General features: G+C 46.8%; 2 protein-coding genes across 2 annotated transcripts; both read left to right on the forward strand.

Moving 5' to 3' along the window:
* Nucleotides 1–1,627: 1,627 nt before the first annotated feature.
* Nucleotides 1,628–7,249, forward strand: Krt5 (keratin 5). The gene is made up of 9 exons (XM_048363896.1): nucleotides 1,628–2,258; nucleotides 2,779–2,993; nucleotides 3,906–3,966; nucleotides 4,072–4,167; nucleotides 4,259–4,423; nucleotides 4,787–4,912; nucleotides 5,168–5,388; nucleotides 6,179–6,213; nucleotides 6,618–7,249. Exons 1-9 carry the CDS (start codon nucleotides 1,704–1,706, stop codon nucleotides 6,905–6,907), a joined length of 1,764 nt encoding a protein of 587 aa, XP_048219853.1. The 5' UTR covers nucleotides 1,628–1,703; the 3' UTR covers nucleotides 6,908–7,249.
* An 8,348-nt stretch (nucleotides 7,250–15,597) lies between these two features.
* On the forward strand, nucleotides 15,598–20,153 carry Krt6a (keratin 6A). Its single transcript, XM_048363945.1, has 9 exons — nucleotides 15,598–16,122; nucleotides 17,012–17,226; nucleotides 17,515–17,575; nucleotides 17,748–17,843; nucleotides 17,954–18,118; nucleotides 18,649–18,774; nucleotides 18,904–19,124; nucleotides 19,320–19,354; nucleotides 19,457–20,153. The coding sequence occupies exons 1-9, from the start codon at nucleotides 15,598–15,600 to the stop codon at nucleotides 19,687–19,689; spliced, it is 1,677 nt and encodes a 558-aa protein (XP_048219902.1). The 3' UTR covers nucleotides 19,690–20,153.
* The last annotated feature ends 2,722 nt before the right edge of the window (nucleotides 20,154–22,875 follow it).

Consider the following 22,875-nt stretch of genomic DNA (forward strand, 5'->3'; position numbering starts at 1 on the left):
CACCAGGAAGTCATTTCCCACAGCCTCGATTTCCTTGTGGCTCAGCCACAGGCCCTGTGCCTGAGCTGGGTCCTGATTTTGTACTTTAGAGAACATGGCCCCTCAGCCTCATGGCTTAGAACCCTTCCCCTAGCTTCCCCACTCCCTCACTCTTGTAAGGGGGAGGCAGAGGGTGATTTCATTTAAGTCTGCAGCCAGAAAGGGGTGTGGTTTAGGATAGACACTTCCTAAAACCTAACCAGAATCCCCTTTCTTCTACATGGTCCCACAAATAGCCCAGACCAGCTTGTCAGAAGAGCCTCTGGGAGCGTTCCTGAGAGTAGCTGGTGGAGTGTGAGGCCAGCTCCCTGGTATCCTGAACCTGCTCTGTCTAGCCTCTCTGGCAATCAGTCCACATATAGAATTCAGTTTTCCATCTCTTTGGCTCTGAAGAAGACTGGGCCGGAGCTCAGAGGAAGCAAGGGCCATTCCCGCTGCTCAGAACAGGATGGTTCACCGTTATAACAGGCCCGCCAATTCTCAACATGTTCCCTGATGAGATTAGAAGCTCCTGTAGGTATGTGTTTGTGGCAGCCTTCAGCCTGTATCAACAGATACGATGACTCATTTCTCCCCTGGTGGAATAACTGAGAGCTTGCTGGAACACACCTGGGGGGAGGGAGTTGGGGGTAGCCAGCAGGACAGCTCCCCCTTGAAGAGAGACATGCCTGCCAGCCCAGTGTCAAGATGTTTTGTAAAGGGTCACAGAGACCCCTCATTTCCTAAACCCCCACAGGGTTCTGCCAAGGAAAGATCAAGGGGAAGTTCAGAGAAACACAAAATGCTGAGTTAGGAGGAGCTGTAGAGGGATAGGCCTGGCTGTAGAGAGAGCAGAGTGGTGCACTACAGGGCTGTATGTCCAGACTGGAGAGGCATTCTCTAGTCCCCAATCTCTGACCCTGTGAGAGCCTTTCTGGCCTGAATTTTGCAGACAATTCTTCCTGGTGGGGTTCTGGAATAACTGAGCTTCCCCCACCGGTGGGGGTAGGAGGGTTCTACTGGAAAGACTGGATTCCATTTTGCTTTGGGTACATGCTCAAGATATAAGGCCACAGATCACCTTTCTAAGAGCTGAAGGCCCTTCAGAAACTTCCTGCCTAGCTAATGTAAGAAGAGTAGGGAAGGAGAAACCAGGGAGGGACTCACTTTGGGTTCCACTTATGGACAATATCCCCTAAGCTGAGTAGCCAGCATTACCACGCAGGGATTGATGGCTAATGTCCCTGGTTCTGTGTGGATCTTTAGGACAGTAGCCATTGGCAAATGCCCTTACTGTGGGGTCATTCTTGGGTGCTCACAGACCCCCCCCTCCTCAAGTTCCATGGGGAAGAGAGACTAGCTGGCTGTCTCAATGCCAAAAGATGAATGCTGCAAGGCAAGGTTATTTCTACCTAAGCAGAGCCTGCCAGGAAGAGCGTTTGCACCCCACACTACTGTGCAGGTGTGACGGGGTGAGCTCACAGCTGCCCCCCAGGCATGCCCAGCCCACTAATCATTCACAGCTCGGCAGCTCTCCCGCCCAACCCATGTTCTGAGGGGATAAAAGGGGCATTTCAGTTCCCAGGTAACAGAGCCACCCACTGCGTTCCGCTGAGCTCCGTTCTTTCCAGCACCTCCCAGCCCACCAGTGTCCGGTACTTCTGCCCTGCCAGGAACAAGCCATCATGTCTCGCCAGTCCAGTGTTTCCTTCCGAAGTGGGGGCAGCCGCTCCTTCAGCTCTGCCTCTGCCATCACCCCATCTGTCTCTCGCACCAGTTTTAGCTCCATGTCCCGCTCTGGGGGTGGTGGTGGCCGTAGCAGGATCAGTCTTGGAGGTGCTTGTGGACTGGGTGGCTATAGCAGCCGGAGCCTCTACAACCCGAGTAGCTTCAAGATGTCCATCAGCACCGGAGGAGGCAGCATCCGGGGCCGCAGTACTGCTGCTGGTGGAGTTGGCTATGGCTTTGGAGGTGGAGCTGGCAGTGGATTTGGTTTTGGCGGTAGTAGCTTTGGTGGTGGTTTTGGTGGTGGATCTGGCTTTGGTGGTGGCTATGGGGGTGGCTTCGGTGGCCCTGGCTTCCCCGTGTGCCCCCCTGGAGGCATCCAAGAAGTCACCATCAACCAGAACCTCCTGACTCCTCTGAACCTGCAAATTGACCCCACCATCCAGCGGGTGAGGACAGAGGAGCGTGAGCAGATCAAGACCCTCAACAACAAGTTCGCCTCCTTCATCGACAAGGTGAGCTGTGGCCCTTAGGAATATACCCTGTGAGTGGAGGGTAAAGGCCAAAGGCAGAGGGAAGAGGGAAGATCCTCTCAGCTTTGTGTAGATGCCTTCACCAGGTGCAGCCCTTTTCAGTTGTTTCTGTGTCTTGACCTCAGACACTCTTTCTGAACTGCACTGGCAGGCTAGGGACTGAGTCTAAATTGTTCCCATCCAGAGGCTGCCCTCTAGGGGTCCTGGTTTCTGCAGGGCCCCGATGAGCTCCCAGCCAACTGTGAGGTGTGGGTTGACCAGCAGGGCAGATGTGTTTATCAAACAGAAGCCTGACAGCCTTTGTAGAAAAGCAAAGGACAAGGCCATGCTGCAGCCAGTGGTTCCTGGTACAAGTGGGCCCCACCTGCCCAAAAGAGAGGCTGGGGTCTCACCCTAGACTCTCCCAAGTGGCTCTGTGAGGCACCCTGTGTGGGAGGCACAGCAGTGAGTCTGTCATAGACAAAAGAAATCTAAGGGCCTCTTCACACTTGTCTCCCTCCAGGTGCGGTTCCTGGAGCAGCAGAACAAAGTCCTGGATACCAAATGGGCTCTGCTGCAGGAGCAGGGCACCAAGACTGTGAGACAGAACCTGGAGCCTTTGTTTGAGCAGTACATCAACAACCTTAGGAGGCAGCTGGATGGGGTTCTAGGAGAAAGGGGCCGCTTGGACTCAGAGCTGAGGAACATGCAGGACCTGGTAGAAGACTTTAAGAACAAGTAAGTTGGAGCTGGGAGGACACAGGCACTTTGATGTCTTCCTGGTACCAAATAAACTTTATAAGCAGACTTCTGCATGCCCCTTGCCTGTGGGCTAGAAGTCCATAATGTCTATGATATCTACAGTAATTTAAAAAACCATATCTGTGTTTGGAAAATTTTAGCCCAGCTCCAGGCTTAGAATCTGGACAAGGCATTTAGCTAACAATCAGAGCAGTCCACGTGAACTCAAAATTTTTGGATGGTTGCCCCTCAAAGCTGGAACTGATGACAGAATCCAACTTGGTGAATCTAAGATCTTCTTTTGTCATGTGAAGCAGTCTCTGAGCTGCTACTGTTTGCTTTCATTTCTTTACCTAAAACCATTCTGAAAGTTAACTAAAAGCCCCAAAGATACAAGGTTGGGGAGAAAAAAACACAGCTTATCCACAGGAATATTCTTGAAGCAACTGAATGGTAGTGATAATAGAATGAATATCTGAAACTGGGTATATTCCTAGCTACTCAAGAGGCTGAAATCTGAGGATCATGATTCAAAGGCAGCTTAGGCAGGGTAGGAAAGTCTGTGAGACACCTGTCTCCAAATAGCCAGCAATTAGCTGGACGTGAAGCTGTGGCTCAAAGGAGTAGAGTACCAACCCTGAGTGAAAAAGCTAAGGAGAGTTCAAGTGCTGAGTTCAAGCCCTGGTAATGGCACAAAAACAAAACATAAAACAAAAAGAATGAATATCTGCTAGGTAGTTAAGGAGAAAGTAGCATGCTAATAGGTCAGGTCCTTGCTCTGGGGCTCATCCTACCGGAGTTCAGCCTGTGAGATGTGAGAAGACTCTTCCCAGGGTGAAAGCAGGGTCAGTAAAGATCCCTTTACTGTTCCTCGTTGTCTGATGAGCATTTCCCCTCCCTTAAAACCAGGTATGAAGACGAAATCAATAAGCGTACCACTGCTGAGAACGAGTTTGTGATGTTGAAGAAGGTGTGTGTGTCAGAGTCCGGAAGCCTGGGGCTATGATCTCCTGGGGGTGGAGCCTTTTAAGTTAGAGAGACATCCTTCAGTGCCATCACCTCTCTTTTTCCTTAGGATGTGGATGCTGCCTACATGAACAAGGTAGAGCTCGAAGCCAAGGTAGATGCTCTGATGGATGAGATCAACTTCCTGAAGATGTTCTTTGATGCGGTGAGAAACATCCCATGATGGATGGAAATCTGAATGGAACGGATGTTAAAATAATACAGAATCAGGGGGTTGATTTCAAGTGTTCCCGCAGGAGCTGTCCCAGATGCAGACACACATCTCAGACACATCTGTGGTGCTGTCCATGGACAACAACCGAAGCCTGGACCTGGACAGCATCATCGCTGAGGTCAAGGCTCAGTATGAAGACATCGCCAACCGCAGCCGGACCGAAGCTGAGTCCTGGTACCAGACCAAGGTGAGTGCTCTGTGTAACTGCCCCCCTAAGTGAGCAGGTGAGCCCGTCGCTAGGATTGCAGGCCTTGACAGTGCTAAGGGTGGAGCCATGGAGGCCTGCTCAGGCCAATTAGGATGAATTATGGGAATAGCTACATAGAGATTTTCCAGTCTGAAAAGCATTTCATATCAGTTTCTAAGAGGAGAGGCAAGGAAGAAGAAATGATCTAAGTCAGGCTCTTACCTTGGAACTACTGGAACCAGCTCCAGATTGGAGATCACAGTACCACTTGTTACGGCTTAGGAGCCTCTACCCATGAACTTGGGGAAAGTTCTCTTTACCTTCAGGTAAGTGAGATCATTCCTTTTTTTTTGCTGGCTTTAGTATGAGGAGCTGCAGCAGACCGCTGGCAGGCATGGTGATGACCTTCGAAACACCAAGCACGAAATCTCTGAGATGAACCGCATGATTCAGAGGCTGAGAGCCGAGATTGACAACGTCAAGAAGCAGGTAGGGCGAGGCTGGAAGAGGACAAGGGAAGGGCCTGAGCTCTGAATGGGATACTTATTTGCTTTACTTCTGCTAAACACACACACACACACACACACACACACACACACACACACACACACACACACACTTAGGACTCTGATCATTGGCTTTCTCTGTAACTCCAGAAAGTTTGTCTGACATTGAATCTCAAAAAGAGTCATATCCAAGCCATTTACTGAGGTCTCTCCACTCTTCCTTTCTTTCCCTTTGTAGTGTGCCAACCTGCAGAATGCCATTGCTGATGCCGAGCAGCGAGGTGAGCTGGCCCTCAAGGATGCCAGGAACAAGCTGGCTGAGCTGGAGGAGGCCCTGCAGAAGGCCAAGCAGGACATGGCACGGCTGATGCGTGACTATCAGGAGCTGATGAACGTCAAGCTGGCCCTGGATGTGGAGATTGCCACCTACCGCAAGCTGCTGGAGGGCGAGGAGTGCAGGTGGGCTGACATCACTGGCCCAGAGGGGCCTCAGCTTTGATAAAGGGGAGCTTCTCCACTTCGGGGTACAAAACCCACATACAAGGGGCCACTTGTACAAGTATGCATCATAATCACACGTCATCTATGCTGTTTCAGTCTTACACATGGGCAGTTTGTAGGCCTCGGTATCCTTTCTGACTGATTCTCCACATCAGTATTCTTGGGCCACTACCTCTCCTTCAAACCACTGAGCAATTTAGTAGGTGCATGGTGAAGGCTGTCTCCTTTCTGCTAGACTTCTATGATGGTGCCACACTTAGCTCCACCCTTCCCTTCCCCATTTTTCAAGTACCTCTTCCTTCAAATCTTCTGTGGTTAGTCCCTCTGACTTGAACTTACTAGCCTTTGAGTTGTCCAACACCATTTCCTTCTGTCTTCTGACCCTGTGTATGGCTGTTCTATTCTTTGTTTTAGGGATTTCTATCTGTGCTGAGTTCTCTCATACAGTATAAACCCTTACAAGGCAAAAATGCTTCATACATATTCGTATTTCTCAGAACTCATGACTCATGTTTCTGTAAAATGGGTGGGGGAGAACATGAATTGTGCTCGTTGACAACCTGGTTGAAACCAAGCTTTCTTCATTAGAAAGTCCCTCCAGAGAGCACTCCCTTTCTCTTACTTAAGGAGGTATCTAGACGCCTGACCTGGGATTAAGCTCTCATTATGACTATGAGAGTTATCCAAAGAGACTAATACTACCTTTGGGAGAAACTTGAACTCTCATTTCAATGTTTTTCTCTTTCAGACTGAGTGGAGAAGGAGTTGGACCAGTCAATATCTGTAAGTAATTTTGAACAGGCATTCATAATGATGGATACTTGATGCTATCTTTGAATCCCACTGAGCCAGATATTCCCCATCCCAATATATGCTTATTTAACATGGGAAGCAAGTGATGGAGGGGCAGAAGACAGACAGAAAAGGACATGAAGCGATGTCACTCATATCTTATCTCTTAAAGTGCAGGGCCCTGTATCATTCACATATTGGACCCTGTCCCCTTACCTTACCCCTGTTCCAAGGCCCTGGGACTAGGGCCTTAAGCAGATGACTCAGTTCCTCTGGCCTCTATGGCTTCTGAGTGAAAGGGGCCAGGTGTAGCCCTCTTCCATGGACCACATCAAACAAGTTGGTCGCATAAAACCAATCTCCTCGGAGTCTTAACCTTCTTCTTTTTTCTGCAGCTGTGGTTACAAACAGTACGTCCTCGGGCTACGGCAGTGGTTCCTTCGGCGGTGGCTTGGGCTACGGTTTCGGCAGCAGTCTTGGTGGAGGCGGTGGCAGTGGAGGCTACTACTCCAGCAACAGTGGAGGCGTGGGAGGCGGTGTGGGCCTGGGGGGCGGGCACATTGCAGGCTTCAGTACAAACAGTAGCCGAGGGATGGGGGGAGGCTTAAGCAGTGGTGGGGGCAGCAGCTCCAGTGTCAAATTTGTTTCCACCACGTCCTCCTCCCGGAGGAGCTTCAAGAGTTAAGGAGAGTTGCAGCAGCAAGCCCCTGACCCCTAAGGGCAGTTGTTCCCCATCCCCCCACCTCAGGACAACTGTCCCTGCTAGGCAATTGTCCAAGCCAAGTTTTTCCCTTTTCTGGAGAGTAGTCTAGTCCAGGTCTACCATGGAACCACCTTTGCTTTCAAGGTAAAACCCCATTTCCAGTCTACTCTCCCACATCATCTCTTTCTATTCTGCAGCAAATTGGTCTTTCAGTCCCTCTAGCATGGTTCCTGACAATATAAAAATCCCAACTCTTCTAGAATGTAAGCTAGTGAAACAGAATCCCACCCCAGCCTCCACCTCAATTTTGTCCTAATTCTGACTGTCTCCAGAATGTGTTCAATAAAATGCTTTTATAATATAAGCCGTGGCATTGACTTGGTTTTTTAGATTTACTACAACCAGCCTAGAGGCTCCATGAGGACCGATCTACCCACATGGGATGGGATCCTTTGATGACTTACAGGAATGGTGGGAAGACCTTGAAGGGGTGGTCTATAGGGTCCAAGAAGAGGGGAAGGAGGTTGAAAAGCCTCTGCAAGAAAGAAACGTCTGCAAGGCATTCATGGGGGTGTCCTTTGCATTGCATCTTGGGTGGATTTTAGAACCTTTAGCCTGTTTGCATAAATGTATAAATGTGCTGAAGTAACAATGGATAAAAAAATATGTTGCCTCTAGGACCCAAGAAAGCCCAAGATTTTGGGTCTCTTCTAATATTGTAGGTGCTGAGAGGGTTACTAGCTATTTCTCGGCAGTATCAAGGATGGAGCAGCCCCTAGTTTACCAAGGAATTTCAGGAATTTAACTGAGATGGCAGATCTCTTGTTGTATATAAGAGAAAGCCCTTCTCCTCCCCTCTCTTCCCTCCCCTCTTCTCCTCTGTCCCTTTCCCCCTCCCCTCCTTTCCCTTCTCGTCCCCTCTTTCTCCCTCCCCCTCCTTCCCTTTTAACCTTTCCCTCCCTCCCTTCCTTCTCTCCTTCTGTCCTTCCTTCCTTCTTCCTTCCATCATTTCCTGTCTCTCTTTCACCCTTCCTCTCTATGTTTAAACCCTTCCTTTCTTTCTTGTTTCAGGATGTCCTTTTAGAAAGGAATTCTGCTCATATTTCTAAATGTCTTTCTTCCAATTAATGCAATCAAAGCAAGAGGCCTCTCCCACAGAAGTATCTGAGTTAGCGCCTTGGCTGTGGCACCTGAGGATGCTGGTCCCTTTTGTGGGAACAGCAGCAGCAGTAGCTTCAGTCAAGGTATTTTATAAGATCCTAGTCAGTCATAAGACCGCAGGACTGTGGTTTCAGCACTCTGTATAGGAATTGTTCTTCCTCTACATGGACCATGAGCTGATAGGACCCTGTATGGCACATGTTATAAGTCTTTTCCCTGAACATTCCATTTTTAAAAGGCCAGCTCCTACCTTAGATACAACATCAATATCATGGGGGGTGGGGTAGGAGACCTTTCCCTGAGCTCAACATCAACTTTGGTTTATACTGGAACTGAGAATCACATTTTTGTAAGATGTACAGATAGGTCTGCTCTGAGCCAATAGGACCCAGGGCCACTTTAAAGAGAGACTTGCCTGATGCCTGTGGCTCACACTTATAATTATTCCCAGCTACTCTAGAGGCTGAGCCCTGAGAATCACAGTTTGAAGCCAGACTTGGCAGAAAAGTCTCTGTGAGACTCTTATCTCCAATCAACTATTTTTAAAAAGGAAGTGGAGTGGTGGCTTAAAGTGTTAGAGCACTAGCTTCAAGCAAAAGAGCTCAGGGGCTGTGCCCAGGTCCTGAGTTCAAGCCCCAAAACTGGCAGAGAAAGAGAGAGAGAGAGAGAGAGAGAGAGAGACAGAGAGAGAGACAGAGAGAGAGACAGAGAGAGAGAGCCCTCACTGCCATCTCATGGGCATAAGCCATGAACAGAAATCTCTATAGGAACCAATACCTGGGAGGAGAATGGATATTGCAATGGACAAATTGCATCCACACTTTGTGAGTTTTACCTCTAGGGGCTCTACTGTGCTTCCTAAAGAAGACTAGAGAAAAACCCCCTTTTGCCTCCAGCAGGGGGAGTGAAGAAGTGAATCGCTTTGGAATAGAGTACTCTGTTCAGTCTATCCCCTAAACTACTCCACCACAGCCTAACCTGCTGAGGTTCTATCAGCTCCTAATCCACCCAGGGTAAAAATGCAAGAAATACAAAATAAATTCTATAGATCAATCCTAACTGATAGGAAGACTGTTGCTGATATGTACTCATTAGAAAATTGAACACAGTGAAGAGTTCTTTGGCCCAGATTCTCTGAGATTGAGGATAGGATACTTACACAACTGAAAAATAAAAAGACTGAAGAAAAAAATGGAACAGAATATGCAAGAACTGCAATGGTAAGAATATGTGTAAAAATGAGAATATTGAAGAAAAACGCTGTCACTTGAGTGAGCCACCACTCCTCTTCTGGCTTTTTATGGGCTTGTTATGGGCCTTGAATCTTGTTTTGGTCTATAGTATTGGTTCTTATGGTTTTCAGGTCTTGGAACTGGGTCCAGAGCAAGATTATTGCTTGTTCTGGGACTCTGTACAGATCTTGGTATTTGTTAGCCTCCAAATTTAGATCTATTAGTTCTTTCTCTCCTCCCTTCTCCTTCTCTTCCTTCTCCTCTCCTCCTTTTCTTTCTTCTCCCCTTCTATTCCCTTCCTCTTCCCTTCTCCTTCTTTCATTTCCTTTTTTTTTTCTTTTCTTTTCTTGTGGCACTAGAGTTTGAAATCAGGGTATGAGCTTATAATGTTCAACTCACCTTCCTTCTTTCCCCTTTCCCATCTTTTTTTTTTTTTAATTTTGATCTTTTCTTTTCTTGAGGTACTCAAGTTTGAACTCTGGGTAGGTGCCTGTTATGTTCAAGTCTTTTATATTCAGGGTAACAACAAACTGGAAACACCCAGAAACTTACCTGTACGACTGAGTTCCAAACTGTGATTCCTTCATCTAGGGCACATGGCTTAGTTGCAAACACAGTCAACTGCTAACACAACAACCTGGATAAACTGCAGTGCATTTGGTTGAGTCAAAAATTCCAGACACATCCTAGCTGCTTGTAAGCTGGAGATTGGGAGGTTCAAGACCACCCTAAGCATACAAGTTTATGAGATTTCATCCCAATCAATGACTGGGCACAGTGGATTGTACCCTGTCATCACTGAAAATTAGGAAGATTATAGACCAGGCTAGCTCAGACTTGTGAAGCCCATCTTGAGAATAACCAATGCAAAAAGGCACTAGTGGAGTGGCTCAAATGGTAGAGCACCTGCTTAGCAAGTGTAAATCCTTGAGTTCAAAGCCCAGTATTGCTAAAAACAAGAAAAAAGTAAGGTCCAAACAAAAGCAAAGAATATATAACACAACATAAAATAATAAATATAAATATACTGCGTGTGGTATATGGTTCAGTGGAAACATTCTTTGCTTAGGACAGTGGGATACATAGGGAGGAGGCTCAAAGGAATTTTTTCCAGAGAAAAGGTAATAGTCAATAGAGAGAGAGAGAGAGAGAGAGAGAGAGAGAGAGAGAGAGAGAGAGAGTGTGTGTGTGTGTGTGTGTGTGTGTGTGTGTGTGTGACTGCCTTTCCTGGGGCTTGAACTCAGTGCCCAGGCACTGTCCCTGAACTCTTTTTTGCTCAAGGCTAGTGCTCTACTGCTTGAGCCACAGCTCCATTTTTGGCCTTTTGTTGGGTAATTGGAGGTGAGAATTTCATGAGCTTTCCTGCTCAGGCTGGCTTTGAACCTTGATTTTCAGATCTCAGTCTCCTGAGTAGCTAGAATTACAGGCGTGAGCCACTAGCACTTAGTTCAAAATGATAGTGTGTGTGTGTGTGTGTGTGCGCACACCTGTCCTGGGGCTTGAATTAAGAGCCTGGGCACTGTCCCTGAGCATCTTTTGCTTATGGTTAGCACTCTATAACTTGAGTTAGCACTCTATAACTTGAGTCAGAGTTCCACTTTCAGCTTTTGAGGGAGTAGTTTATTGGAGATTAAAGTCTCATGGACTTTCCTACTTGAGTTGGCTTTGAACTGTGATCCTCAAATCTCAGCCTCCTGAGTAGCTAGGGTTACAGACATGAGTCACTGGCACCCTGCTCAACATGATATTTTTAAAAAGAGGAAAATATTTTTTCCCACCTTTTCCCAGTGCAGATGGACAGAAGGAAGCTTTCTGGGAATTGAGCCTAGATTGGCCAGTCAACCATTCTTCACTGGGTTTCTTCATTCTTCACAGGCTTTCCTAGTGATGTTGTGTATTCTTCTGTGCCACTCTCAAAAGTCCTGGCCTATTTCTCTTTAAGGGCTGAGAGAAGGGCAGAGGGTGAAGAGAAGGAAACGATCAGATCTCCCTGAGGCTTCCATTGCAACATTGATTCCACAGACTGCGCCAGAGTTATCAATGATCTGTCATTAATCCCACCCCGAGGCTTCAAATGAGATCATGAAGGATTAAGGCTCGAAGAAGCCACTGCATGCCAAGACATCTCAGCAGATGGCTAGAGGCTTGTTTGCTGTCTAGGATATTGTACAATGGGGAATCAAATGGCTTTTGACATAAATAGTTTTTTTGGGGGGGTTGTATTACATCTCTTGATAAAATCATCTCTTGATCCCCATTAGAAAAGGTGACTGAGAATCTGGAAGTTTGGACCCCAGTTCCAGAAGAACATTAAGGCCTAGAACCAAGTATCTTGCCAAGCCCTGTGGAAAACATCTTTTCAATGACCTCTGGATTCTCTAATCAGGCTAACCTGATATAGACTTCCATTGTGCTGGAAAATGAAGTTGTCAGAGACTTTTTGCAATGTAGAAAAATCTACTTAAGAATCCTTTCCAGGAAATGAACTCCAAGTTATGGAAACAAGTGGTTTATCATTGTTTTTGTTATCTTCAACATACTGTGTGAAATTATTCCCTTTTTCTTTTGTCTTTCTTTCCCGTGGTTTTACCTCTGTTATCACTGTAACTGATTTTAGTACCCTGGATATTGTACATACATGTATTGGAACTAAGGAAGGGAAAGGGAATACCAAAATGGAGAGACAGGATAAAAAAGACAAACCAATGCAGCAGCAATACTTACAAAATTATATGGTGTAAACCAATTGTACATCACATGGGGGGGAGGAAGGAAGTGGGGAGGGGGAAGGAGGGGGAAAATGAGGGAGGAGGTAACAAGTTGGATAAGAAATGTGTGTACTGCCTTATATATGAAACTGTAACCCCTCTGTACATCACTTTAACAATAAAGAAATGAAAAAAAAAAGAATCCTTTCCAGATACTTGAACGGGTATCCATCTTGTCTCAAAAAAAAAATGGCAGACAGGTGGGCATGAATGCATGTGTGTTGAGAAGTGAAAGGAAGTCCTTCTGTTCAGTTCACATTCGGTTCACAAACAGCCTAGTTACTACTACATGATATGGTTTTGTGAATGTCAATGCTTTCGGAAGCACTCTATTAGGAGAGTGCGCACTGCACTATTCCACCCCTACAGCTGTTCCTAGCCTCCTCACGGCTGTCTGAGCTTCTCTCTCCCTGGAGCTCCCCAGGGCCTAGACCAGGTCTGTGGGATTCCCTCTGGACAGTGTCATGTTCACTGTTGCTTGCAGGGTTAGGCACTTAGTGTTCAGATCTCCATGATGGTGACCATAGCCTGTCCTTCCTTCTCATCACCAGCTCCACCCAGGCATGCAAATCATCTGCAGGTGACTTTCCCATGGGCTCAGGCTTCAGGATCTCCCTCCTGCCCTCCCTTCAGGCTGGGGACAATGGAAATAGGGCAGACGGAACCCTAGCCTGAGAACCAGGCTTTCTGCATTCCATGGCAAACACAGGTGGCTCCAGACTAGATTGAATGAGGGGGTTCTTCTAGCAGAGCAAAGAAGCTGGGTTCAGCAGCCTGCTAGGGAGGAGGCCCGCTGTCATTGACTTACTCACGCTGCTTTGCTTCCCTCGCATACATCCTTGAACTATTGTCCTTTGTTCTATGATGAAGGGTGGCCCTATCTCACCTGTTCCTCTGGGAAAACAGAGCTCCCCTGGGCTCCACCATGAGGGATGATTCAGGGTCAGCGTATTTTATTTTAGAAGGTAGTTCTTGAGCCTCCTAGGGGTCCCCACTGCCCAGGACCACGTCTAGATGCTAAGGCTGGAGAGAAAAGGCAAGACTGGCAGATTCCACAGGAGGAGAGAAACAGTCCAGACAGGATTGCACGATGAAAGTAGGCTGGGAAACATTGAACAGTTCCCACGCCCAGTCCAGGAAAGACAGAAAACCAGCAGCAAAGGAGTCAAATACACCTGAAGGTGGTGGGCTGTGAAGAAATGGATCTGGGTTCCTGCCAAAGACTGGTTCTCTCTGATCATCTTGTTTCCTCCAGATATCCAGTCAATACAGTCCATCTTTTGCTCTGTGCTGCTGCTCTTGCAAGCTTGCAAGTTCCTCCTTGGATCCTGTTTGCTCTCCTGCTTGCTGTGGCTCTTGCAGGTACAAAGGCAAACTCTAACACACGCTTCTTAGGTCCTTAGTACCACACCCCAAATGTGCATGGTTGGACTTCTTCCACTATCTTTCAACTATCCCCTAATACATATACATGCTGCATCTGCAATCCTGTTCTTTGAAGCTTTTATACATCAAGCTTTCATCCATGGTGCTCCTTTTCTTGAAGATGCTACTACATCCAGCTTCTTTGTGATTCCTTATGGTAATGAGTAGCTCCTCCTCACTGAGAACTTAGATGCCAGACATAGTGCTGCGGGTTTCACATCTTCTTCCAGCCCCACAACATTGGAGGGTAGGTACTATTTCTACCCCCATTGATGAGTATCCAGCATAACACAGAAAGGTTCTGTGATTTGCATAAAGAACCCTGGTCTGACTTCAGGGCTCATGCTCAGAAATAAGGCTTGACAAAGTGTTTTTTTCTTTAAAAGAATAGAATACTTTCAGCTTTGCAAGTCACAAGCCACAATCATTGCCCTAAACTACTCTACCCTGCCCTAGTAGTAAGGAAGTTGCCATTGACAATGGACTCTGACAATGATATAGAACCAATGCGGGTTGCTACCACCACCCAACTTGCCTATGATTCCTTCCCTTCCTAGCGCCATCCATGCCACAGCTAAAGCCCCTGACCCAAGAGGATAGAGTGAATCAGTGCACTGGACCATGAGATGGAGCACTTGTTCCCAGAACTGGGTGGGAACACATTCTTCCTGAACCATTGTGCAACAGGTGTGGAGGGAGGACAGCTGCTTCCGTTGTCTGGAGAAGGTGTCTCTTTCCTGCCAGATACTGAGTTAGCAGGAAACTCCCTCCTCTACTGAATGCTGTGTCTCCAACAAGTTGGGGAGAAAGATCTGCATATCAAACAGCTTCTGTAGTCTCATGTTGATGTGGGTAGCCACATGGTCCTAGAGAAGAAAGCACCTAGAATTGTTCTCAGTTCCCCCCTTGTACTATATGTACTTCATGGGTGCACTGGAAAAAAAATGAATCTAATTCTTGCCATAAAGCAAGTGCTATTTCTCATTGGATAGCCTGCCTTCCCTTAGAGAACATGTCTAGAAGATTTCAGATATCCAACACGGAGTTAGAAATGTCGGTTTAAAACTTACTTGTGAAATCATTGTACTTGTAAGAACACATTTTGGTGATTCATTGCTTCTGTGTACCCCTCAATATTTGATACACACCCTACTGATTCTTGATTCTTGTCTCCTAAGAAAGTCAAAATTCTTGGGAATTCCTTAATGATTTTTTTTATCTTCTTCACTTATGGGTACATTAAGATCTAAGCACACATTCCAGAACACCAAAGAGAAAATTGCGTATGAGTTTCCACTAGGAAGATAACTTTCCATGAGAATCAGACTGATGTATGAATGGACAGTGGTGAGAGAGGGGCCAGAGGATGGAGACTTCCTCAGAGGTCAGCCAGCATCTACTCCTGTCCTGAAAATCCCAGGTGGGCAATGTATCATACAAGACACGGAAAAATGTTGCTTAGAATGAAAAAGGGATCAATGTCATCTCAAGGAGGATTATAGCTGTAAACAATCCGCAACTCCATTGCAATCCTCCAGGAAGAACCACCAAGAACAACAGAAAGGACTGGTTCAAACTTGGTGAAAAAGTTCCGCAGGCCATTTCTTGTTCAGTTCCTTGTGACAGAGAGTCCCACTCAGATGGAAAGGGAGGTGCAGGTGGAGGAGAAAACCTGTGTGGTAAGGGGGTACACAGGGAGTGGCTGAATAAGCAGAAGGAAGGGACAATTATCACAGATCAGCTCCTTGTCTCCTTTGTTTGAGAAGTGACTAACTCATGACTTCAGTGACTTTACATCCAGGCTCATTGTGTTAAGATCAAGTCAAGGCTGGAAGGCAAGAGAATTTCTCCATGACTAAAGGAAGCCAAAAAGCAATCTGCAGTTTCATTCCTTTCTAGAAGGTGGGGGTGATCTCATTATTTGTAAAGCCAGGCCCTTCCCACTGTGCAAGCTCACCTTCCAGGACTCAGCCCAGCCCATCAGCACCCCATATAAGCAGCTGTCCAGGGCACAGCACATCCATCTGTTCCTCAGCTCGGCCCTGCAGTCTCTCCGCATTCTCCAGCCTCCAAATCTCCAGGAACCATGTCTAGCAAAACCACCATCAGGAGCCAAAGCAGCAGCCGCAGGGGCTTCAGCTCTGGCTCAGCCAGAGTCCCGGGGCTGAGCCGCTCTGGCTTCAGCAGTGTGTCTGTGTGCCGCTCCAGGGGCAGCGGTGGCAGTGGTGTGGGAGCCAGCTTTGGCAGCAGGAGCCTCTATGGCCTGGGCGGCTCCTCGCGGATCTCCATGGCAGGGGGCAGCTGTGGCATCGGTGCTGGATATGGCAGCAGAGTTGGAGGCAGCTGTGGCTTTGGAGGTGGAGCCGGCAGTGGATTTGGTTTTGGCGGTGGTAGCTTTGGGCTCAGTGGTGGTGGAGCTGGCTTTGGTGGTGGCTATGGGGGCTCAGGCTTCCCCGTGTGCCCCCCTGGAGGCATCCAAGAAGTCACCATCAACCAGAGCCTGCTGACTCCTCTGAACCTGGAAATCGACCCCACCATCCAGCGGGTGAGGACAGAGGAGCGTGAGCAGATCAAGACCCTCAACAACAAGTTCGCCTCCTTCATCGACAAGGTGAGCAGAAGGATGAGTCCTGCTCTGGGCATTCAGACTGCCCGGCTCCAGATACAACAGGCCTCCTGCGGAAGGAAGCTAGGACAGGGCACCTCAGAATGTCTCCTCAGATGCTGGACATGAGCCCAGGAAAGGGAACACGTAGACCTCTTCAGGGTCCTTCATGGATCACAGACCTGCTGATAATGACTGTCACTACTGACTGTCCAGAAGTGCCGAGGAGGCAGAGATGATGGAAAAGGCGACATCTCCCTTCCTCAGTACCTAAGAGATTACAGAGATGCCAGTGTTTTGGGGGGGAGTATGTCTACTCAGGGGTCTTACAAGAGAGAGTTAAACAAGAAAGAAAAGCAAAGGTAAAACAAGCAAAGGATTTCTCTGGCTACATTAAGGGAAAGATAAAAACACTTATTTGATATGTGGGAATGCCAATCTATTCTAGAAACAGAGGATAACTATAAAATGAGATATAATGAGTCTATTCTCAAAGAGACACAAGCACTCACTGGGAAAGGAGGCAGGAACTTAATCCTTAGGCCATTTTGCATTCCATATACCTGAGGTGCCATCTGTAATAATAATAAAAAAACCACCTTTGTACATTGATGTAAATATGACTTTAAAACTAGACTGGGCCATGTGCCTAGGAACCAGGAGACAAAATTGACTTCATAACTGGGAATGTGAAAGGCCGTCAGTGGTCTGTAGGAATTTCTCTGGTCGGTTTGTGTGATGCCAATATAAAAAAGATTGGCAAAACAGAGCTCTCAGCCTGAGCCCAGGATTGTAGATGAAAAAACACTGAGAACCTGCTCACAGACACACTATTCTTCTGATCTTTGCCTAACAATTGACCACCTTCTTTCTCACACTCCCTCCTCCACCTTAGGTGCGGTTCCTGGAGCAGCAGAACAAGGTCCTGGACACCAAATGGGCTCTGCTGCAGGAGCAGGGCACCAAGACTGTGAGACAGAACCTGGAGCCTTTGTTCGAGCAGTACATCAACAACCTCAGGAGGCAGCTGGACTCCATCACTGGGGAGCGAGGCCGCCTGGACTCAGAGCTGAGAGGCATGCAGGACATGGTGGAGGACTACAAGAACAAGTAAGCTGAAGGGAGAATGGCTGTTTCCAACACTCACACCTCACAAACAGTGGGCTGCATTCCAAAGTGAAGTATGCTCATAGAAAAGAAAATGAAACACTCTGACCAGAGAGTAGTATATGTAAGATCAAATATGGTTAGGAGAAAATAAAGAAGTGAAGTTTTAGTAAAAATTAATTATCTTCTACATTTTGTGGGGGCAGACGGATGGGCCTAGACAGTGTGGGATTGCAGGCTTTCCTTTTCATCCATCCCTGGTTTAAACATGTTAACCCCTTCTTCTCTTAGATATGAAGATGAAATCAACAAGCGCACAGCAGCAGAGAATGAGTTTGTGACCCTGAAGAAGGTGAGCTGATTGACTCACAGGTTCAAGTTCTCTGCTGAAGGAGAAGCCATGGCTCTGTCTTTCTGGCCCATCCCACAGGAAGGTGGCCAGGGAGATAGAGATGGGGCCTGGGCTGGGCAAGGGGCGGGGTGGGGGGGCTCAGCTGACTCCACCTGGTGGGTTCTGTCTCTAGGATGTGGATGCTGCCTACATGAATAAGGTGGAGCTGCAAGCCAGGGCAGACAGCCTCAGGGATGAGATCAACTTCCTGAGAGCCTTCTATGATGCTGTAAGCTGCCCACCTCTCCTCTATTTACTCTGCACAGTGGGAAGAGCTGAGAGTTGGGATGCTCTGGTTCTTCACAGGCAAACTTGACCATTGTCCTTTGTGTTGTGCAGGAGCTGTCTCAGATGCAAACCCATATCTCAGACACTTCGGTGGTCCTGTCCATGGACAACAACCGTAACCTGGACCTGGACAGCATCATTGCGGAGGTCAAAGCCCAGTATGAGGAGATTGCGCAGAGGAGCCGGGCTGAGGCTGAGTCCTGGTACCAGACTAAGGTGAGCAGGGAGGTGGCACTCATCAGGGCCTCCTATGTTTTTCACTCTGAATAATGGAAAGATCTGACTTCATTCAGAAAGGAAGATGAGTCTTACCATAAAAACTGTGAGCTGACTTTTATGGAGTTGAGTCTTATAACACTTGTGTCCCTGTCTAGGAATAAAAAATGAACTCTGAGTCAGGATGAAAGCCACTATAGATACGGACATAGATATCTTGAAGATTTACTCTGAGGTCTAGCTCTCAGAACACAGTGCAGACTCTGTGAGCCCCAGGAAAACTTTGCTCTCCATGGTCTCCCAGTTATGATGCCTGTGGTTTACACCTGTGAATTATTAAATGCCCACATCACAGGAGCTTTCCTAAATATTTTATTTTTAGAAAACTTAATTTTGTTGTAAATTTCATAAAATTTCTCGAGGAGAAGCCATTAGGTCCACATGTTGCATACCTACTTCAAGAGTAAGACTCTTCATCTGGAGGGGGCGGACTGCTCTCATTGACTTTTTTCTTTCCAATTGACTTACAGTATGAGGAGCTTCAGGTCACAGCTGGCAGACACGGGGATGACCTGCGCAACACCAAGCAGGAGATTGCTGAGATCAACCGCATGATCCAGAGGCTCAGATCTGAAATCGACCACGTCAAGAAGCAGGTACTGTGAGCAGAAACATTTAGAGGTCATTGTTAAATCATTTCCTTGGACTCTGTTGGGAATGAATATCCAAATCTAACCACCCCAAGCACCCCATGTAAGTATACCTCCCTTGTTTCCCCCTCCCAGTGTGCCAGCCTGCAGGCCGCCATAGCCGATGCCGAGCAGCGAGGCGAGCTGGCCCTCAAGGATGCCAGGAGCAAGCTGGAAGGGCTGGAGGATGCCCTACAGAAGGCCAAGCAGGACATGGCCAGGCTGCTGAAGGAGTACCAGGACCTCATGAATGTCAAGCTGGCGCTGGACGTGGAGATCGCCACCTACAGGAAGCTGCTGGAAGGCGAGGAGTGCAGGTGGGTGCCACACACCTTCCCCAAATTCTGAGACATCTCTGGTATGTCAGGCACAGAACAGAGCACCAAAGACCATGTGACTACTCTGATATAACCCTTTGGAAGATGGTTCCTGGTGGGCCAGCCCTAGATTGCATCTTCCTACGAGGGTGAGGTGACAGCTCCCTGGGCCTCACTGCTCTGTTCTTCTTCCAGGTTGAGCGGTGAAGGCGTGGGACCAGTCAACATCTGTAAGTAGCAAGTTCTGTGTCTCCCTGTCTCAGCCCTTGTGACTGACTAGGTCAGCCACAGGGAGCTCACTGTGTGTGTTGTGTCCTTGTCCCCTCCCACAGCCGTGGTGCAGTCCACAGTCTCCAGTGGTTATGGCAGCGCTGGTGGTGCCAGCAGTGGCTTAGCCCTAGGCGGAAGTGGCGGCTACTCCTACAGCAGTGGCCACAACCTCGGAGGTGGCTTCAGTTCCAGCAGTGGCAGAGGCATCGGAGGAGGCCTGAGCACTTCTGGGGGCAGCACCTCCACCATCAAATACACCACCACCTCCTCCAGCAGGAAGAGCTATCGGCACTAAAGTCCACCGCTGGACTATGGTCCCTGGGTGCTCTCCTTACCTGTGGCTGCGGAGCCCTCTGCTCAGGTGCTTGTCCTTCCCTGTTCTCCTGCCTCTGCTCTCTAGTTGGAGCTGAGAATGCCACAGGCCTTCGGTGTTCCTCTGTCTGTCCCCACCATTCCAGACCTCATGGCTCACTTGTAGAATGTCAACCTCTGACTACACATCACAATTCATGTACATCTGGTGCTCACTTTGTTACTAAGTCATCAAGCTCTCACCTTCTAGTTCTATGTGTGAGGCCAAACCTGACAAGAAAAAGGATCCCTGACCACTATATTCTAGAAATCCCTCTTGGGTCTTACTCCAGAACAAGGAGCTCCTCTATAATTCCCATTGGCCCAACAATGCCCCATCAGACACTCGTGTGAACCACCTGGGTGATGGTTGTGATTGCACTGTGATGAGTCCTGTGACTTAGAATCTCTCTCCTTGTGATGTTGTCTCTTTGCTTTGCTTTCTTGTAATTGCTGAATAAAGCAGATTTATAATATAATTCACCCCTCATTGTTGCCTTTCTTTAGTTTCAAAGGTTCTTAACTTTTTTGTAGAAGTGGTTGCTTAAAAGGCTTCTCCATGTTCCATGAGCTTGTCTTCTCTCCTTTAGAGATACTTAATACTTTAGAGATACTCTGGAAGGTGTGTGGATGAAGATGTGTATCTCAACATTCTCTACAACCCAGTTTGCTTGCTATCCTGATACTCAAGATCCCTTCCCAGATCTAGATTCTTAACAAACAAATGGAAGAATCTGGTTAACTTAACAGTCAGTGGACATTCTGTTTCAACTTTCCATACTTGTGATTCATAGCATATTCCCTCTCAGGTGAGCTCTAGGAGCTTTCCTCTTTTGTCAGTCAGTGCTTGATCATTATGTTCAATTTGAGAACCATATCTATGGTTAATTACAACATGTCAGGTGACCAGAGTATGAGATATTAGCTGTATGATGATGTATTCCCTCATGACCAAAAAGCCTACCTGATGTCAAGTAACAATAGTCACAAATAGCTTCTGAGCTGGAGCTGTACTTCTAGATATGATCCTATGGAAACAGTATGAACTCAGAAAGGTGTGTTCATGGGGATGTGTATCTCAACAGTCCACAACTCAGCAAACTTGGAGTCATTGGAGTTGGTCATATTAAGGATCCAAATAGTTAGGTAATATTCAACTTCTTATTTCTTCATGTGGGAACAAGTAAGAGAACATTCTCTGCTTGTCCTACTCTCAGCACCTCATGGACACACACACACACACACACACACACACACACACACACAAAAAACTTATTTTCCAGTTGATAGATCAGAAAGGATAGTTCTATTCCTCTCACAGGAATGATGATTTTTCCTGGTTTAACTTCTAAGAAATGGCTAAGTGAAAATCAAGAACAAAGGTTGGGATAGATCAGCTGGCTTTGTCTGTCTTAGGGTTGGCCAGTGACTTTTGTCATCCTAACTTTCTGATTCTCATACCCACACACAAAATACTAACTCTCAGATTCTCATAAAAAGTAAATAAACTCTCAGATTCTCATATCATAGGATGTGACTAGTACTTCTGGATCTTTCTGTGTTATTATCTGCTGTGTTCATATTTTACTGCTTCCCAAGTAACATGGGCTACTCCTTACTTTCTGCCCAGACCTTCTCTGGCAGCAGAACCTAAAGAAGGTTCTGAGGAAGCTACATAACGGTCTCTATAAAGACCGTTTCTGAAATCTAAACCTGTTTTCCATATGCATGTTTCTATGAGAAAGAATAGAAAGGAATATTGTCTAATAAAAAGATTATTGTCCAGCAAGACACCAAAAGGAAGTTATTAATATATGGGTGTACATAAAATTAAAAATTTACAGCCCATGAACATAAAAATATAATAAAGGGATATAACAAAGAACTCGATGTCAAAATCTGGTGACTTATATTAAACAGGCTATGTTCTAGAAGGTACAAAATACCAAATTTCACATCAGCATAAATCAATTGCCCTAATGTCCATAGAGCTGTTGAACATATTAAGTCTAAACTCTACATGACTCTAAAACTAAGCACTGGGTTATATTTTGTTATTTAAAAAATCAACATTTTTTAAATGAAGTTGTACCAAACCGTGTGTGTGTGTGTGTGTGTGTGTGTATGTGTGTGTGCACGGACGTTCGTGTACATGTATGCTGGTTTTGAACTCAGGGATTTGAATGTTGACTCAGCTTTGTCAATCAAGGATGGCACTCTACTACTTGGGCCACACTTCCAATTCTGGCTTTTTTTTTCTGGTTAATTTGAGAAAAGAATCTTTCCAATTTGTCTTCCTGGATTGGCTCCAAACTTCAATCATCAGATCCCCGCTTCCTGAGTAGGTAGGATTACAGGAACTTCTGGCATCTGACCATACTAAGTCTTCATAATGTCACAGGAAATAGAAACAGAGGGAGCAATGGCTCATCTCCACAGTGTCACTATAACACCAAAACAAGATGGTAACATTCCAAGAAGAGCTACAAACCAAAACTTCTTATATAGTCACAGAAATGTTCAATGAAATGTGTCAAATTGAATCCTGCCAATATACAGAGAACTAGATACCATGAATGAGTGTTATGTATTATAATTATGTGAAGCTATTCCAACATTCAAAGCAATCAACAATGCCTAATAGGAGTTATTGGTGTGTGTGTGGGTGTGTGTGTGGGTGTGTGTGTGCACGCGCACGCGCCAGGATTGGAGCTTGAACTCAGGGCCTTGTGTTCTTGCTTGCTTTTCTACTTGAGACTGGTACTCTACCATTTGAGCCACACTTTCACTTCTGTTTTTCTGTTGGGTAAGTGGAGATAAGAGTCTTACAGAGACCAGGTGCTGGTGGTTCATGCCTGTAATCCTAGCTACTCAGGAGCCTGATATCTGAGGAAAGTGGTTCAAAGCCAGCCTGTGCAGGAAAGTCTGTGAGACTCTTATCTCCAATTAACCACTAGAAAACCAAAAGTGGCACAGTGGCTGTAAGTGGTAGAGTGCTAGCCTTGAGCTGAAGAGCTCAGGGACAGCACCTAGGCCCAGAGTTCAAGCCCCATGACCAAAAAACAAAAACAAAAAAGAGTTTTACAAATTTATCTGCCATAGCTTGGCTTTGAACCCTGATCCTCACATC

The sequence above is a fragment of the Perognathus longimembris genome, chromosome 1 (assembly GCF_023159225.1).
Source record: "Perognathus longimembris pacificus isolate PPM17 chromosome 1, ASM2315922v1, whole genome shotgun sequence".
Lineage (NCBI taxonomy): Eukaryota > Metazoa > Chordata > Mammalia > Rodentia > Heteromyidae > Perognathus > Perognathus longimembris.

What these genes read in the sequence shown, in the direction of transcription:
- Krt5 (XM_048363896.1), top strand. Translation starts at nt 1,704, where the DNA reads ATGTCTCGCCAGTCCAGTGTTTCCTTCCGAAGTGGGGGCAGCCGCTCC. An exon ending in TGAAGATGTTCTTTGATGCG is followed by an intron (nt 4,168 to 4,258) that starts GTGAGAAACATC and finishes GTGTTCCCGCAG; the next exon opens with GAGCTGTCCCAGATGCAGAC. An exon ending in TTGACAACGTCAAGAAGCAG is followed by an intron (nt 4,913 to 5,167) that starts GTAGGGCGAGGC and finishes TTCCCTTTGTAG; the next exon opens with TGTGCCAACCTGCAGAATGC.
- Krt6a (XM_048363945.1), top strand. Translation starts at nt 15,598, where the DNA reads ATGTCTAGCAAAACCACCATCAGGAGCCAAAGCAGCAGCCGCAGGGGC. An exon ending in TCGCCTCCTTCATCGACAAG is followed by an intron (nt 16,123 to 17,011) that starts GTGAGCAGAAGG and finishes CCTCCACCTTAG; the next exon opens with GTGCGGTTCCTGGAGCAGCA. An exon ending in CGTGGGACCAGTCAACATCT is followed by an intron (nt 19,355 to 19,456) that starts GTAAGTAGCAAG and finishes CCCCTCCCACAG; the next exon opens with CCGTGGTGCAGTCCACAGTC.